The 18,034-nt window shown below is 40.0% G+C and overlaps 1 protein-coding gene, 1 long non-coding RNA gene and 4 other non-coding genes across 8 annotated transcripts in view; 1 reads left to right on the top strand and 5 right to left on the bottom strand.

Annotated features, from left to right (window-relative positions):
• Positions 1–809: 809 nt before the first annotated feature.
• Positions 810–8,700, top strand: map3k8 (mitogen-activated protein kinase kinase kinase 8). 3 transcript variants are annotated; one of them, XM_028569376.1, is made up of 8 exons: positions 810–1,094; positions 1,739–2,101; positions 2,579–2,749; positions 3,376–3,637; positions 4,534–4,640; positions 5,473–5,625; positions 7,590–7,836; positions 7,929–8,700. In XM_028569376.1, the coding sequence occupies exons 2-8, from the start codon at positions 1,766–1,768 to the stop codon at positions 8,051–8,053; spliced, it is 1,401 nt and encodes a 466-aa protein (XP_028425177.1). In that variant the 5' UTR covers positions 810–1,094; positions 1,739–1,765; the 3' UTR covers positions 8,054–8,700. The 3 variants fall into 3 exon arrangements, with proteins under 3 accessions (XP_028425177.1, XP_028425178.1, XP_028425179.1); XM_028569377.1 differs by having other exon boundaries at positions 810–1,098; positions 2,582–2,749; XM_028569378.1 differs by having other exon boundaries at positions 812–1,098.
• Positions 7,358–18,034, bottom strand: part of LOC114548832 (uncharacterized) — a 27,815-nt gene continuing 17,138 nt past the window's right edge. Inside the window, exon 3 of the long non-coding RNA XR_003691429.1 lies at positions 7,358–7,775. This is a non-coding gene — a long non-coding RNA (uncharacterized LOC114548832). The remainder of the gene's footprint in view (positions 7,776–18,034) is intronic.
• On the bottom strand, positions 13,359–13,440 carry trnas-aga (transfer RNA serine (anticodon AGA)). The gene has a single exon. It is a non-coding gene; the product is annotated as a tRNA-Ser (tRNA).
• On the bottom strand, positions 15,060–15,131 carry trnag-ucc (transfer RNA glycine (anticodon UCC)). The gene has a single exon. It is a non-coding gene; the product is annotated as a tRNA-Gly (tRNA).
• trnas-aga (transfer RNA serine (anticodon AGA)) lies at positions 15,406–15,487 on the bottom strand. Its single transcript has one exon. It is a non-coding gene; the product is annotated as a tRNA-Ser (tRNA).
• Positions 15,712–15,783, bottom strand: trnag-ucc (transfer RNA glycine (anticodon UCC)). Its single transcript has one exon. It is a non-coding gene; the product is annotated as a tRNA-Gly (tRNA).

The raw sequence follows: 18,034 nt of genomic DNA, 5'->3' as shown, positions 1-18,034 counted from the left end.
TGGAAAGGTGATTGATGTGGGTTTGTTTGTGTATTTGAGAAGTGTTGTATTTTGTAGTTTTTTGGCTTTTTTATTTGCACTTTTCAAATAGAAATAAAAAACGCACAGACATATTTGTAGAAAAGAATTCATATAAAATCCATTTTTGAGTCTTTTAGCTTCTGATTTTTTTCTGTAGTAAGCTGAGACGTGGCTAATGCTGTGTTGTCTGTCACCTGTCAGATGTGTTGACAGCAGTGTATTTTAATAATTTTACAGATTTATAACTTGGACAGAAATAAAAAATCTCCATTCTAGCCTCTGTAACTCTGTGTCAGTAAGGCCTAGAATCACCCTGACACAACTTGAGTGTTTCCTTTCCAATGATATCAGGCACACCCCTAAGTGTCAAAGTATATGGGAGCTGTACCACTTTTAATTTGGGTATGACGTTTAGACCAAAAAGCATGGAATTTCAAGCATTTCTTCAGCCACTTCTGTCTACAACAGTCAAGAACCATTTTGCAATTATGTAAGCACATAATGTAATCTGAAAACTGCTGCCCTGATTAAAAAAAACAATGCAACTGATCTCAGCAGGTATTCTGTCTGGAATGGAAATTTCTAAGTGACCCCAAACTTTTGACCGGTAGTGTATATAACTTACATTTGAAATGTGTCGTTTGACTTTTTCTACGTCTAATGAACTTAACAATTCGAGTATGTTATATATTTCTGTAACCGAGGGTTTATGTTGCAGGGACTCTTTACCTTACATTTCTATTATGACTTCTTTTAAACGTTGCAAAACCCATTTTCCCACAGGAAAACACCCGGCAGTTCTGCGGAAGGTGATGTCCTGTGTTTCAGCCTTTCAGCAGTCAAGCCACATGAAATTTGTTTTTCATTTGAGATGGGAAAACGAAACCTACGGAGTTGGAGAGTAACGCGCTGGCACCTGACACGGGTACACCATCGACGCCACTTCCTCTGTTTACTTCCTTCTAAACACAGTCTCCTCCTGTCAGACAGCCAGTCGGCAAGGGACCGTTGGACGGTTGAGACGCACAATGGGGAGACGACAGTCGCTTTAAACTTTTGACTCGAAGAATTCGGCAAGTACGTGTGCATTTCCCTATATCATCCGACGTAAGCTGTTGAAATAAAAGAAAAAGAAAATTAGCAGCTAAATACTTTTAGAGATTGGTTGTAACATCTCCAACATCCCGAATTATTAATATATTTAATTTTTCCAAAGACAGGTATTCTTAATTTGCTTTTAGATTGGGATAAAGTGGTTGTATTGTATTGCACCAGTGGCTTATTTGTTTAATTTGAACATGGTCTGAAAAAAATATTTTGCAGATGTGTATGATTTGCATGCAGTAATATATGTGTATGAGCTGGATTTCTATTCACAGCCCAACGAATATGAGCTTCTTCTTCTTGCTTACACGTTTTTATTATTATTATTATTATTATGAGCGTTTTATAATTGTACAATAAGGTCCAGGCTTTCCTGGGGGCTTCCCAGCTTTACTGTGAAACTCCCTTCATTTGCTTAAAAAACAGTTTTTGAAGCCCCTCCCAGCTGTGCTTCCAGCATGCTGAATCAAAGTTTCAGTGCTTAAGTGAAGTGCCATACTGAGTATCCTGCGCATCCTGTGTCATTCACTGACTGATCACTGACAGGATCTTGTGCGAGTCTAGACCAGACAGAGAAATGTCCATCAACTGACCTCCTGATGTTTCATTTTAGGGTGAGCAGCACAAGTCAAGCAGCAAGATGGATTACAAATATGGTAACGGAGTAGAACTGCTGTTGGCTCACATGAACATAGAAGACATCATCAACGCTGCAGAGACTCTGTATCAACTTGAGGAAGAGGAGGAAGGAGGCTTGTCATTCGAAGAGGAAGGTCTTTCCCAGGAGGAGATGGACGAGAACGAGGAGGCGGGGGACTCGGTGGACTTGGGGAGTCAGCAGAAGGACTACGCCGATGGGGTTGGTGGTGTTCGGTACGGGGCGGTGACAGACCTCCTGTCCTTTGTCAACCAGCTCTCCAACCAGCCAGCAGCCCTGCAGCACCTGACGGAGGAGACGGGTGTTCTGCTGAACAAGGTCAGAAGATTTTTTATTTTATTTTTTGGTCTTTTGACTCCAGAACAAAACTGAATGTCTTGTGCACATGAAATATAGCCATGCACAAACAATCTTTAACTACTGTCTTTTAGGGGTGGGAATCAGCAGAGGCCTCACGATATGATATCGTCAAGATACTTATGTCACGATACGATATCATTGCGATTTTACAACATATATTTTCCCAGTTTCAAATGATGTCCCCAAAAGGAAACTTTGACATTTCTCTGTTTGTTCATCTCACTTCAATTGCATTGCTGCAAAATGGGATTGTCGTCAAGCAGACAAACTGACCAACACATATCTAATAAAAGATCAATACTTGGCGTCTGTGTATCGATACAGTATTGCCACGGAAAATATCGTGATACTATGCTGTATGGATTTTCCCCCGCACCTCTACTGTGTTTTATATTTTTTATAGGATCCATTTCTTAACTGAAACTTTGTTTGCAGAAGGCCATGGCTGTGAAAAAAGGCCGCTACCAGATCAACATGGATGTGCTCCTGTTTCCATGGAAATTGACCTACAAGGATCACGGCTCTAGCCTTGTGCCCAAGGGCTCATTTGGGAAAGTCCACTTGGCTCAGGACACCACCACCAGAAAGAGAATGGCTTGCAAACTGGTGAGTCCTGCTGAGCAGTACCTGGAATCCAGCCCGTGCTGACTTCTCGAAACTCTTACACTAGGTGCCAAATATTTCACCTGCCAAGTACTCTTTGTTAACAGGTCATCTACTCCCGTGTTTGTACAATGAATGCTAACGTCAACATGACATTTGGTATGTTTGCCATTGAATTAAAAGAGGAAGAGTGCTCTTAAAAGCAGAACCATGTTTTGTCTAACAAACTTACAAAATGGGCCAAGATTAAAGTAAGAATGGAAATTTAACAGCTTTCCACGGCTTCTCTGGATGTTTGTGACAAAGTTAAATATAATGTATAATAAATTTGAAATACTGCATGTTGCGCGTGTGGCACACTTTTCACACATTCTGTCCTTTCCTTATCTATCTGATAAGAACCCCTCTCATTATATAAATAGTTGTTTGTTAACTCTTTCCTACATGGGAACAATTAAGGAAAGTCATTTCCTATTAGTGTGATGGTGTCATCAGAATGCTATGTTGACACAGTGTATTGTACGCACTGTTAAATAAACAGAGAAGGCTTACTGGCACCAGTTTATGTGCTTGGTATCTGAGTTACAAGAGATTTCCTTGTGATAATTTATATCTTATCATCCTCACAGATCCCCATGGAGCACTTTAAAGCAGCCGATGTGGAGTTCCAGGCCCGGTTCCGCCACGAGAACATCGCCGAGCTTTACGGCGCTGTGCTCTGGGACCAGAGCGTTCACCTGTTCATGGAGGCCGGAGAGGGCGGCTCGGTCCTGGAGAAGCTGGACAGCTGTGGGCCCATGAGGGAGTTTGAGATCATCTGGGTGACCCAGCAAGTCCTGCGGGGCTTGGAGTACCTGCACTCACACAACGTCATCCATCATGACATCAAACGTGAGAGCAAAACACAACTTGGCATCTGTTGATGGGTGTACGGCGTTGCAGTAAGCTCTAACACATGGTTCAGGAATTATGTAATGTCACTTTTTACCCTCTTTACGTCAAAGTCAAGCCACAGACGGATGCAGTTCTTGTAAAATAATTATAGAGTCTTAAGTGGTGAGCAGGAAGCGGTGCATCAGTCCCAACTGACACAAACCAAACGGACCACAAGAGATCTGACACTGACAATCTTACACACTATTGACAGTGTATTACTGTATATCAGTTGTCTTCTCTGTAGCTTTGAGTCACACTGCCTGGTACCTAATGGATAACCAGAACACATGCCAGTTTCAGTAGGTGGGGCTCAGCTGAGGTTTGATGCAAGGTTGTTTCACATTGGTTGAATCACAATACCGCTGCAGGGATCAAAGCATTCTCCAGAGGCAGTGTGGTGTCAGGAAATTCCAGTTTGCTTCTTGTGCTCTCTCAGGGTTAAATGTAGGGTCCAAAGAAGCAAGTGACTTACGACAATGGCCTAATTGGCCCTCCGAGACGTTGCTGTGGTACTTAGTGTTTCCTGCCTGCGATCAAAATATGTAATTACACCTCTTGGGGGTTTTTAAGCGCAATGATGAGACTTTTCACGAAAGGCTTGCCCTCAAATTATCTTTTAAATTCACTGGCTTAAAGCATGTGACTTGGTTGTTTTCTTCTTGGGAGGTTTTAGTGGCCTTTTTCCCACTTGAAATCAATGCAAACTCAAGCCAGTTCAGTATGCTGAGAAGTCACTAATTATTATCTCAAATGCCAACCTGCACAGCAAAGCATAAATACTGAAAAATGCTGTACACAGCAGCCTCTCCTACAGACAGTGCCATAACTATTGTTTTCTCTGTTTTCTTTAGCCAGTAACATTGTCCTGATGTCAGACAAGGCAGTGTTGGTGGACTTTGGCCTGACGGTGCAGATGACAGAGGATATATACATTCCCAGCGACTTTAGAGGAACAGAGGTAAGAAAATAAGCCAGAGATCTGATCTGAGTCTTACAGGCTGCAACTGTAAGCCCGTAATGCATGCATAAAGCCAACGTGTCTTTTGTAATTGCTTGGTCTAATGATAACTTCTTCTTGACTCATGACTCAGGCTAGACCTCCCCAGGGATTTAAAGAAATTAGTTTTAGGACTTGTCAGCACTTGCCTTTTCCCAAATGATTGGAAGTCACTGATTGGCAAGAGTTGTTGCAGAGCAGTCAGTGCACTCATTGATCTCACTGATGTTAATGTGTTTATGCTTAGGGTTCTCTGAACAGATGTAATCAGTACTTTGGACATTTTAGGATTAATCCAAGAGATTTCTCACGTGCCTTTTTTTTCCCATCATGTATCTGCCTAGCTTTCCCATAGACCCGTTTGTGTGTCTGTATTTGCAAATGCACCCTGGGCCTCTCATGGCTTGGCTTAGGGAAATTCCCAAGGCATACACCCAGCAGTAATAATAAGAGAGACAAAGCTAGCAAATACACTGGGCTGCTCAGGCCTACATTAACATGGAAGAGCAGGCTGGAATTTCCAGCAGAGAAAGAGATGAACTCTGGTAGTGTATTTACTTTTCACACTCCAAAGGCCAACACGCTTTTGCACTGCTCTTACCCACACACACACACAGCGTGGGTCTAAAGGTTATCTTGTTTGTTGAAACAGAAAAACCCTTTTACTGTGAATATGTTTATCCTGTATGTTGTTTAAGACTGATACATGTATTTCAAATGGGAAACAAAGAAAGAGGAACTACTTTCACAATGCAATTTCTAATGCATGTTCTGTCACCCTTCTTTCATTTAGATGTATATGAGTCCAGAGGTGGTTCTGTGTCGAGGACATAACACCAAGACAGACATCTACAGCCTGGGTACTACGATCATTCACATGCAGACTGGAAGCCCTCCATGGGTCCAGAGATACCCACGCACTGCATACCCTTCCTACCTCTACATTGTAAGAACTGTACATTTTTTATGAGCCACGCTAGATTGAAATATCTCTCACTATTGAAATGATTGCAAAGACAATGCAAGACATGCATGATTGCCAGAGGATGAGGCCTACTGACTTTTCTTCTAGTGCCACTAATTTGCATGGTTGATATTTTCAGTTTTATAGTGAAATGTCTCACCAACGATTGGATATGTGTATATCTTTGAAGACTTATTCAAGAATACAAGGACTGAACTATTTCTATTTGCGCCAAAGCCCTCTGGACAATTATTACTTTTATGTCACCTCAACTGCTAAATATCAAAAGCATGTCTTTTGGGCCCTAAGCTTTTATCCATCTGAAAGTTTGGTTTTCTTTGCAATTAGCATCACACCTGCACAGAGTTGGTAGCATATATTACACTTAATAGAGATAGACAGTATCTTGTATCTTGCTGCATTTAAAAAAGTGACACACTTTTCCATGACCTTGTTCAGGTCTTCCACAGCCTAGATTAGCATATGATAAAAAAGGCTCAACGTGACAGATTGCAGTTTTTGACCTATGGCTCAGTTAGTCAGTCACTACTTCTGTTTCTTTTAAAAGGTTTTCCATTACATGGGTTCTTTGCTTTCAAGAAGTCATGTTACATGATTATCAGCTCTTTTGATTTACTCACTTCCTTGTGAAACTGCTGTCATGGAGAAGTAATGTTACGTGGTTTAAGTCGCTTCTACAGGCTGAGCTTTGCTCTCCTTATATATATATATATATATATATATATATATATATATATATATATATATATATATATATATATATGTGTGTGTGTGTGTGTGTGTGTGTGTGTGTGTGTGTGTGTGTGTGTGTGTGTGTGTATGTATATGTATGTGTATATATATATATATGTGTATATATATATATATATGTGTGTGTGTATATGTGTATGTATATATATGTATGTATGTATATATATATATGTATGTATATATATATATCTATGTATATATGTGTATGTGTATATATATATATATATATATATATATATATATATATATATATATATATATATGTATGTGTGTGTGTATATATATATATATATATATATATATGTGTGTGTGTGTATATATATATGTGTATGTGTATATATACACACACTAGGGCTGAACAATTTAGGGAAAAAAATCTAATTGCAATTTTTCAGGCAGATATTGCGATTACAATCTGATTGGCTATTATTATTTTTTGTAAGTAAAGCTAAAGTTCAATATTCACTGTGTAACCTATACAACATGTCATGGAGCATTATAACATGAGACACAATCAAAAGTGCTCTATATTCTTATGTAGGATGAGAACATAGATATGAATTGCCAACAATAACTGTTTTTCTTTTAATAAGCATGGAACATTGAACAGTCAAACACAGAACATTTATCACAAAGGCTAAAGTTATAATAATGGAAAACAATTCCAATAAAAAATATCAGTACTTTCTTGTAAAGTGAAATGTCTGATCTGCCTCAGTTCAACAGCAGCATCTACATATTACTGCTTCTACCATCATGTTCAATAAAGTGATACAAAATAAATGAAAAATCCATTTCTGTTAACAACAGAAATGTCCTATTTTCAGTGGATATATATATATATATATATATATATATATATATATATATATATATATATATATATAAAAGGAATAAAAAATATAAAAGGTATAAAAAATGTTACCAAATGTTACACCAATCATTTGACTAAATATTGCACATTCGATTTATCGCGGTCTTCACGATTAGCTAATCGCATTCTTTTAAATCGTGATTTCGATTTGAAAACAATTTATCGTTCAGCCTTAATATATACATGTGTTGTTTTGTTTGTTAGTTATTTGGAAGCATTGACTGTCTTTGTAATTTAATATTTTTTTCTCTCATGCTGCAGTTTTCTTATGCCAATTTTTGCCTTATCTCTCTCCCAACAGATCCATAAGCAAGCCCCCCCTCTTGAGGACATAGCTGATGACTGCAGCCCGGCCATGCGCTCCTTCCTGGAAAGAGCCCTGGAGAAGAACCCTGCCCTGCGGAGCTCGGCGTCCGAGCTGCTGAAGGACGAGGCCATCAACCCACCTAGGGAGGATCAACCACGCTGCTGGAGCCTCGACTCAGCCCTGGAGGAAGCCACACACACAATGTTACGGCAGCAGAGCCAGCACCATGACACCACACAGGGTAAGCACATGCTGAGATCAGTTTGGTTCCAGTAATTAATGACAAGATACTTGCCGTATTCAGACATGTATGCCTTTCTTTTTTTTCTGCAGAATCTTCTCTGTACTCTGAGGACTCTGGCCACATGAGGAGGAAGGGCTCCTTGTATATTGACCTAGGGGCCTTGTCAGGTTACTGTAAACTGGTGACAGGGCCCCCCACCTCAGAATATGGCTAGCACCGGACCACAGCTCACCATTTATGTGGCTGAATTTTAGTCAAAGCCTACTGATATTTGACTTTTTAGCCTTTTTTTGACATATGGCTTTCACGTTGGAGGACTGAGGAATACTTCAGACAGGTGGACAGCTGCAGGCGACATGGCTCATTAACGAACTGCTATTGTTTACAAGACTTCAAGATGACTTGAAATGAATGGAATTAGCTCAACCTTGTTGCTGAAATGGGCTGATGTGACTCAACAACACTGCAGGACAGTGGTTGGAAGAGATTGGTATTGTGTATCATTATGCATTAACTGCCAGCTATTGGTTAAATTTCCCAGACCTCCCTACGTTATTCTAGTACATGCTATATTTCAGTGTGGTAGTTAACACAGTAATCAAATGAAAGCTATTTTTTTTAATGAAACTATGTCTAATAGTCTTAAAAAAGAAATTATGCATCACCAAAAATATGTAAGCTATCTGTTAAAGTATGCGTGCATGCAAACATGTATATGTAGTTCTTTATGGACTGTGGGTAAATTCCTGTGGAATATTAATACATCACGATGCTATGCAAATGACACTGCTGTGGAATGCATGCGATATCTAATTGAAAATGTGTCATTATGAAATATGCAATAAAATGAAAATACCATTATATCTGTGATATTTCAGTTCTACTTTGGGTAGTGATTTAAACAGTTTATTCACTTTAGATTTGTAAGTTCACAACTAAGAAAGATTCCTGTGAAATTACAACATTCACTATGTCAGAATGTTTCACATTAGTCTTGATAACCTCTACTTTCTTTTTCTAACATAATGTCCTTACTATTAGACTTATGTGTTGGCAGCACTGACATAAGGTATGTATATCTCTAAGCAACAAGGGGTTTTTGATTTGGTATTTTATACAGTCTTGATCACTGATGAGTGTTAATGGAAAGGACAGAATGAGGTCTGTTCTTGAGGGAACATGGTTCTATGGTAACATGAGAGTTGAGTTCCCCTCTCTCTTTCATTTGCTCTCTTTCTCTTTACTATAAAAGTAATTTAAGAGATCAGATCCAGCCTACTGGAAAGTGCAGTCCCTGCACTTAATGCACCCACATAGACTGGGACTGTAAGTCTCATGATACAGCCATATCATTTTTTTTTTTAAGATTTATTTATTTATTAGGACAATTTAATCAAGGCACATTAAACAAGAATATAGCCAGTCGGTGAACTATAGTCCCAGTTACCTACAATGCATGTCGTTACGGGGGGAGGAAACCAGAGCACCCAGAGGAAACCCACACACAGGGATAACATGCAAACTCACGCCGAAAAGCCCAGCTCTGACCGGGGATCGAACTCTGCCCAGACCAGGGATCTGCAGTGCCTACAGTCAATCGCTGATCATCAGAAATGTATAAAGTATGCACGAAAGACAAATGCCCATGAAAAGAGAAGCTCTAGACAGAGGCACAGGAGCCATGTATTACAAAATTGAATTTAGTTAGTGATATTAATCCTTACTAAATAGGAGACATAAAATGGCCACAGGACCTTTACAGCTTGCCACCCAGTATGGTCACTGATGTTGCTGCCTATCAGGTGTCTGCATAGGCGCCTACAACGGTGAGCAATTCAAAAAATACTTGGAGGCTCATGTCCAATTTACAAGGGTACAGGACCTACAGATCTAAAAGCCAAATGCCAACTACACAAATCATACACGAACATAAGCTAGCTAATGCTATGCTAAGTGAATGCCAACAAAAAGTTGGTTAATAATGCATAATTAATACACCGTTATCTAGCAAAATGAAACACATAACATTAGCCTACCTTTGTGTCTGACTGTAAACTACTACATTTTGTGTTTTCCTGTCAACTCAACAGTTTTCTTGACACATTTTGACAGTAAACAGACAGCGGATGTCACTCTCACCCTTATCCTCCAAAAATGTCCGACTTGCTGTTGATGACGACACATTCCCATTCCCTTTGGCTGAGACTGATGGGATTGTCATTCATTTAGCATGTATTTGGTCATCACCCAATGAAGGCAGGAAGCTCTGTGAGTGAGTGAGGTAGTCCGTCCGGATGTCTGTCTGAATGCAGTGACATTGTAGCAAACTCAAACATCAAGTGATTGGGTAACTTTTGGCATGAGCACTTTTGTTCTGGGAAAAAAGGCTGGGTCCCAAATAGCTAGCTTTTAGCAAATAATACAGGAGGCCAAGCAATAGGCTGGTTCTGAACAGGCATGTTTTCAATGGGCACTCCACTTGTAAACTAAATATTGGACAAATTGGCAATCCCTCCAACAGCAGCAAGGACATTTCAGTCTAAACTACAAATGTCAACGTTGTAGTGGCACTAGAGGAAAACTCAGGGGGTCACCAAAGTCATACACTGGAGACCATGAATGCCTGTACTAATGGTGCGTTCTTTTTGTCTTGTAAACGCGATTAGTAGCTCGAGTGTGACGTCACATCCATGTCGAAAAACGAATAACCGCGGGTTGTTGCGTTCTTTTTGTCACACAATACTACGAGTCGAAGAAAAGATGGATTTTCGTAACATTTTTAGTAACATTTAGGATTCTATTCACCCAGTTATTGACATATTACACAAATATATTTCACAGTTTGATACATGAAAATTACTTTTTTTTACGCTTAAAGCCATTGTTGTCATATAGCAACCGAGCGTCTCTAGCCAATTTCAGCTGCACAAGCTACAAAATAACTAATTAGGCGTTATTTAACTCCTAATAAGACTGTAGAGACATGCCTATGGGTAGCAGTATACAGTGCTATGTGTACGACTTCTTCATTTGGTTACAACAAAGACAAAAGTGCTTAAAATTGTAGAAAACCACAATGTTTACTACGTGTGATGCACGATGTAGCCATCTTTGAAAGTGAACTCGGGGTCCTCTGAGTGCAGACGACTTGACGAGTCGTACAGTACAGGGCAAAAGTTTGGACACACCTTCTCATTCAATGCGTTTCCTTTTTATTTTCATGACTATTTACATTGTAGATTCTCACTGAAGGCATCAAAACTATGAATGAACACATATGGAATTATGTACTTAATAAAAAAGTGTGAAATAACTGAAAACTTGTCTTTTATTTTAGATTCTTCAAAGTAGCCACCCTTTGCTTTTTTATTAATAAGGGAAAAGATTCCACTAATTAACCCTGAAAAGGCACACCTGTGAAGGTAAAACCATTTCAGGTGACTACCTCATGAAGCTCATTGAGAGAACACCAAGGGTTTGCAGAGTTATCAAAAAAGCAAAGGGTGGCTACTTTAAGGAATATAAAATATCTCAAAGCAATGAGAACATTCAAAATATTGACTTACAATCTCAATATATTGACTCAATATCTCAAAATATCTCAATTGACATAGTAACTTAGAATATTGACTAGGAATCTGAAAGTAATGAGAAACTTTAAAATATTCACTTAGAATCTCAATATATTAACTTCTGCACACCGCGTGCAAAGTATAACTTTGTATTATGAGTCTGGAGATCCTTTTTTTTTCTTGTTGAAGGGGAAATCTATTCTTGGGACACATTTGTTTCTACTGTTTAAACTGAATTGTATTAATGTTGATAGTGTTTGGATGCTTTCAATGGTTTCTTAAAATTCTGCATTAGCAAAACATAAAAAAAATTATAAAATGATTAATCTTTACCCGGACAAGTGACTTTTGTTCATGGACAAGTGAAACGTAAATGTACTTGTCCGAAGGACAAGTGCCTCAAAAAGTTAATGTCAAGCCCTGCTATTGTATTCTAAATATCAAGTACTTTTTACGACATTTACTTGACAACTATAGTAACTAGTTACTTTGCTAATTTTGCAAAAAAGATTGAATGCACCATTATACTTTTAATTGTGTAGCTTTAAGAACATGAAGTAATAATGAGTAGTTTTCCATTGTTCCATTACTATTTTTACCTAAGTAAAGAATAAGAATACTTCATTTTTGATTATTGTTAAGTTGCGACAGGACATTTGAAGTCCAAGATGGTGATAGCTAGTGAATACGTTTTACCCAACATGAAGCAAAACTGTACAACTGGTAATGTTCCTGCTACATATTCTGCAGTATGTCATCAAGAAAGAGCAACAAAATGGTGAAATCCCAAACTAACATTTCATTGGAAACTGGTAAATGTGGGCTTTCCTGGATTTCCCAGCTAGCAGCTATATCACAGATTAGGGTTGAATCAAGTTTAAGTGAAGACCTCTACTGAGTTACTTTTAATTGTTCTTGTTTAGTCATGGGCCATATCTACTACTGATTTTGCATCAGGGAAACCCAAGTGATTAAAATGTATGATGTGTTTTTCTCCTGTCTGTGGCTCAGGCCTACTCTTCCTCTTTCTAAAAGCGTCACATGTGAGTGGGCGTCAAACCCTGCTGTGGAGGGGCATGCCTCAGAGTCTGATCTGAAAGCGGCAGCGTTTCCAGTGAAATTCAACGGTTTCCCAATGAATAGGAAAGACAAATACTACCATCTGCTGGTAAATAAAGATACAACTCGCTGAATGAACTCACTACTGTGTTGCTGAACAGATAAAAAACAGGCATATTTTCATCAGGGGCTGTGTGTCCTGTTACAAGGTTGTAGGAGTCTATATCTTTGGCTCTCCTATTTTATTTTGACCTTCTGTGAACTGCTGACTCTTCAGGAATTATTCAGTCTTGTCTCTGATTTCAGCTATCGTGGTTAAGTAGTTAACATAACTCTCCTCCATGCAGTTTGACATACATTTGAATTCTGGACACTGCAGCTTTTTTAATGCTCAGAACATGAAATGGCTTCATTTTAGGGAAACTGATCACAAGTATTGGACATACATGCCGCCATTAATCTGCAGGTAAGCATACGCCCTTTTATGACTTCTTCAAGTGTTTAAGACACATTTGAAGTTGAAATTTTGATTAAAGTATAGATTTTGATTGAAATCAATTTACTTAACAGTGTTCACAGGCCATGTACCTTAAAGACAAGGAGTACTGCACATTTTCTCTCTTTTTCCAAAGCTGCCTTCAAGTGCGGTCGGAAACGTTGGTTTCCCCCGCCGTTGCCACTGCCACCGAAGCTTTGAATATTCACTGTTAATTAAAAACCACCTACGCTCAAGAAATGGTATTCAGTACAGTCCTACTGGTGAGTGAAGCTAATCTACCAGACAATAGCACATTTAACTAGATCTGGGCTAGAACCCTGACAGTAAGCAACTGAGCTATTTGTATTGATCAAGTTTTAACAATTTAGCAGACAGAACTTAAAATCAACCGTTGTCGGCAGGATTCGAACCTGCGCGGGGAGACCCCAATGGATTTCTAGTCCATCGCCTTAACCACTCGGCCACGACAACTAATTTTACCTCACGTTTCACAATAAGAACATCTCTGACTACACACTGACTTGTTGGTGTATCAATTAGGACGATTGCCAAAATTAAAGTACCACATTTGTAGCTTACAAATAGCTTTGCAGTTATGTTCCCTGCCAAATTCAGTCAGGTTTTTCCTAACTACACCTCCCTCTCAGGTTTTGGATGTGACCAAATTTGTTGGTCTACAGCAAACATTCCTCAGAAGTAATGTTTTGCGATGGCCGGGAATCGAACACGGGTCAACTGCTTGGAAGGTAGCTATGCTCACCACCACTGTTTTAAGAGTTGCAAACATTAGGCACACTGCGCTGCCTTTTTTGATGAAGATGCCCCGATCAGACAGAGCTTTTGCAGTTGCGTCTTTTTGTAATTTTTGCTAGGTAAGCACCGAATCACCCGTCCTCAGCGAACCGCTATTTTGCTGTGAAGTTAATGGCGTTGGGCACTTTTCTGCTCTGAGTTGAAGTTCAGAGTCAAGGCGAAAAACATAAGGGCAATAAGCAACTCAAAAGCAGTAAGCAAAACGCTTCACATCGTTGAAAACAATTACAAAACGCTGCTCCAGGTTGCTAAAACATGCTGTCTGATCGGGAGAATCCTAAGTTTTGGTGTATAACGCTCGTAATGAAATACGCAATACAAAATAAGCAAATACTGTATGTTGCAGAGAAAAGTTACAACAATAGTCAATAACCAGCAAAAGAAAACACAACTGGGTTTGCTTTCCTGAGGAAGAAATATTCAACCACTTTCTATGTCCTTTCTTACAGCCATTGTTCTATTCCCCTTGTGCAAGTATAGAAGCTCTCACATCCTGTGGGTATTATCTGTCTGAATTTACAAGTTCTTTCAGCTGACTTGGCAACATGTGTTGTAATTACAGCTTCACAGTTAACATAAATTAAGCTGGAGATACCGGGATTGAACGCGGGTCCTCATACATGCAAAGCATGCGCTCTACCACTGAGCTACATCCCCTGTCTAACAAAACGTGAAGACAGCAGACATCAAACAACACGATACAACAACATAGCAATTGACAAAGGAGTGTTGTTCAAATTGCTAGTAGTAACCAGATCACTCAACTCACTCATTATTACATAAGTCAAGGGAGTCATTAGAGTGACAAGACTTGAAGTGTAACAATTGCCTGGCAAAGCTTTATTCCTACAAAGACAGAAATGTACTTGTACCAAAAATTCTTTGAAAAGAAAATGTTTCCGATGGCCAGGAATCGAACCCGGGTCAAAAGGCAGCTATGCTCACCACTATACCACCATCGCAGTACAAATAAACACATTCCACTGCAGGCTCAGCAGTTTATGTGACAGTAGTAGTAGTACGGCCGTACAGTGAAACACCGGCTGACTGAGCATTCATTCACACACCCACTAAGTCTGTCGTCGCTCGTCAGTCTGGTATAAACGCAGGTCTTTGCGTTTGTTTTGAATGCCTACGGCAAAAAGTTTAGTCCAAATCAATTTTTGGAAAAAAGCAACCCGACGTCAACCTGCTGTGAACAATGATGTAACATTAACCATCTATCAGACTCATCAGTCACGTTGTGCAAGTCCAAACACTCCTCAGAAGAAAAGTTTTGCGATGGCCGGGAATCGAACCCGGGTCAACTGCTTGGAAGGCAGCTATGCTCACCACTATACCACCATCGCAGTACAAACAAAAAGCATTCCACTGCATACTCAGCAGTTTATGTGACGAAGGGATTGGGGAAAAAGGAGGAGTGGAGCAGAGGAAAGGGGAGGTGCATCAAAAACTCTGCTTGCCTTTGAGATTCAGAATCTGACATTATTCAGTAGTATATGTATCAGTAGTGTCTGGGGATGTTAATGATTAACGTTTTAACCGTTAACCGAAAATAAGAATTTTGAGTCGACCGATTAACCATATGAGTTAAACAGTAAAAAACCACATTATCAAAACAACCGTTGTCGGCAGGATTTGAACCTGCGCGGGGAGACCCCAATGGATTTCTAGTCCATCGCCTTAACCACTCGGCCACGACAACTCATACTACCTTTCATAATAAGCACATCTCTGACTACACACTGACTTTTTGGTGTATCAATTAGGCCAATTGCCAAAATTAAAGTACCACATTTGTACCTTAAATATAGCTTTGCAGTTCCCAGCCAAATTCAGTCAGGTTTTTCCTAAATACAACTCCATCTCAGGTTTTGGATCTGACCAAATTAGTTGGTCTACAGCAAACATTCCTCAGAAGAAAGGTTTTGCAATGGCCGGGAATCGAACCCGGGTCAACTGCTTGGAAGGCAGCTATGCTCACCACTATACCACCATCGCAGTACAAATAGAAACATTCCACTGCAGTTTATGTGACAAAGGGATTGGGGGAAACGTCCTCGCATCCGCTGCCTCTCCATTAACGAAGCGATGTCGTTTCTATCGATATGGTTTAATGTTGCGTTACATGACCCATTCCTTCTGGAAAGCCTTGCCTGTGTTTGGATCTCTCCTCCACACAGCCCCGCCCCCATTCACTCACACACCGGCCGGCTCACCTGCAACATGGAGAGACACAGCCGCCAGTCCAAACTCCCGACATTTGTCTACAGTTTTAATTGTTATTAACACAGCTTTATATTGTTAAGTATGAGAGGGAAACCTGTATTTAACCAGTGTTTCCGCTGGTAACTCTCTGTTTCCGCTGGTAATTCTCTGTTACTGCGGCCGCCACGGCGAAACACACATTAGAAGTTATTAAATGCAACTAACTTCAGTTGTTGAGTAATAGCATGTAAGAGACGGAGCCTGCTGGATCATAGTTCATAAAAATGCAGCGCATTGACGATAGTGGTGTGAAAAAGTGTTTGCCCCTTCCTCATTTCCTGTTCCTTTGCATGTGTGTCACACTTAAGTGTTTCGGAACATCAAACCAATTTAAACAAAAGTCAAGGACAACACAAGTAAACACAAAATGCAATTTGTAAATGAAGGTGTTTATTATTAAAGGAGAAAAAAAATCCAAACCATCATGGCCCTGTGTGAAAAAAGTGATTGCCCCCCTTGTTAAAACATACTATAACTGTGGTTGTCCACACCTGAGTTCAATTTCTCTAGCCACACCCAGGCCTGATTATTGCCACACCTGTTCACAATCAAGGCATCACTTAAATAGGAGCTGCTTGACACAGTAAGGTCCACCAGAAGATCCTTAAAAGCTACACATCATGCCGAGACCCAAAGAAATTCAGGAACAATTGAGAAAGAAAGTAATTGAGATCTATCAGTCTGGAAAGGGTTATAAAGCCATTTCCAAAGCTTTGGGAATCCAGCGAACCACAGTGAGAGCCATTATCCACAAATGGCGAAGACATGGAACAGTGGTGAACCTTCCCAGGAGTGGCCGGCCGCCCAAAATTACCCCAAGAGCGCAGCGACGACTCATCCAAGAGGTCACAAAAGACCCCACAACAACGTCCAAAGAACTGCAGGCCTCACTTGCCTCAGTTAAGGTCAGCGTTCATGCCTCCACCATCAGGAAAAGACTGGGCAAAAATGGCCTGCATGGCGAGTTCCAAGGAGAAAACCACTGCTGAGCAAAAAGAACATCAAAGCTCGCCTCAATTTCTCCAGAACACATCTTGATGATCCCCAAGACTTTTGGGACAACATTCTGTGGACCGATGAGACAAAAGTGGAACTCTTTGGAAGGTGTGTGTCCAAGTATATCTGGCGAGAAGGAACACTGCATTTCATAAAAAGAACATTATACCAACTGTAAAATATGGTGGTGGCAGTGTGATGGTCTGGGGCTGTTTTGCTGCTTCAGGACCTGGAAGACTTGCCGTGATAAAAGGAACTATGAATTCTGCTGTCTACCAAGAGATCCTGAAGGAGAATGTCCGACCATCTGTTCGTGTACTCAAGCTGAAACGAACTTGGGTTCTGCAGCAGGACAATGATCCTAAACACACCAGCAAGTCCACCACCGAATGGCTGAAGAAAAACAAAATGAAGACTTTGGAGTGGCCTAGCCAAAGTCCTGACCTGAATCCTATTGAGATGTTGTGGTATGACCTTAAAAAGGCCGTTCATGCTCGAAAACCCTCTAATGTAACTGAATTAGGACAATTCTGCAAAGATGAGTGGGCCAAAATTCCTCCAGGACGCTGTAAAAGCCTCATTGCACGTTATCGCAAACGCTTGGTTGCAGTTGTTGCTGCTAAGGGTGGCCCAACCAGTTATTAGATTTAGGGGCAATCACTTTTTCACACAGGGCCATGATGGTTTGGATTTTTTTTCTCCTTTAATGATAAACACCTTCATTTACAAATTGCATTTTGTGTTTACTTGTGTTGTCCTTGACTATTGTTTAAATTGGTTTGATGTTCCGAAACACTTAAGTGTGACAAACATGCAAAGGAACAGGAAATGAGGAAGGGGGCAAACACTTTTTCACACCACTGTATCTGGGCATCCTCTTTCTCTTTTAATCAGTCTGTTATTGTTGTTGAAAGCTTATGAAGGAGCTTTCTCAGATATATTTTTTTTATATATATATCCTAGGCTATTTATTTTAGATAACTTTCAT

Source organism: Perca flavescens, chromosome 22, assembly GCF_004354835.1.
Source record: "Perca flavescens isolate YP-PL-M2 chromosome 22, PFLA_1.0, whole genome shotgun sequence".
Classification (NCBI taxonomy): Eukaryota; Metazoa; Chordata; class Actinopteri; order Perciformes; family Percidae; genus Perca; species Perca flavescens.
The sequence above is the reverse complement of the archived record's forward strand: the minus strand, read 5'-3'. Positions and strand labels throughout refer to the sequence as shown.

Bases quoted from the DNA above. Each gene is read 5' to 3' on its own strand.
- map3k8 (XM_028569376.1), top strand. From the start codon at position 1,766: ATGGATTACAAATATGGTAACGGAGTAGAACTGCTGTTGGCTCACATG. The intron at 4,641-5,472 runs GTAAGAAAATAA...TCTTTCATTTAG, and splicing joins GCGACTTTAGAGGAACAGAG to ATGTATATGAGTCCAGAGGT. The intron at 5,626-7,589 runs GTAAGAACTGTA...CTCTCCCAACAG, and splicing joins ACCCTTCCTACCTCTACATT to ATCCATAAGCAAGCCCCCCC.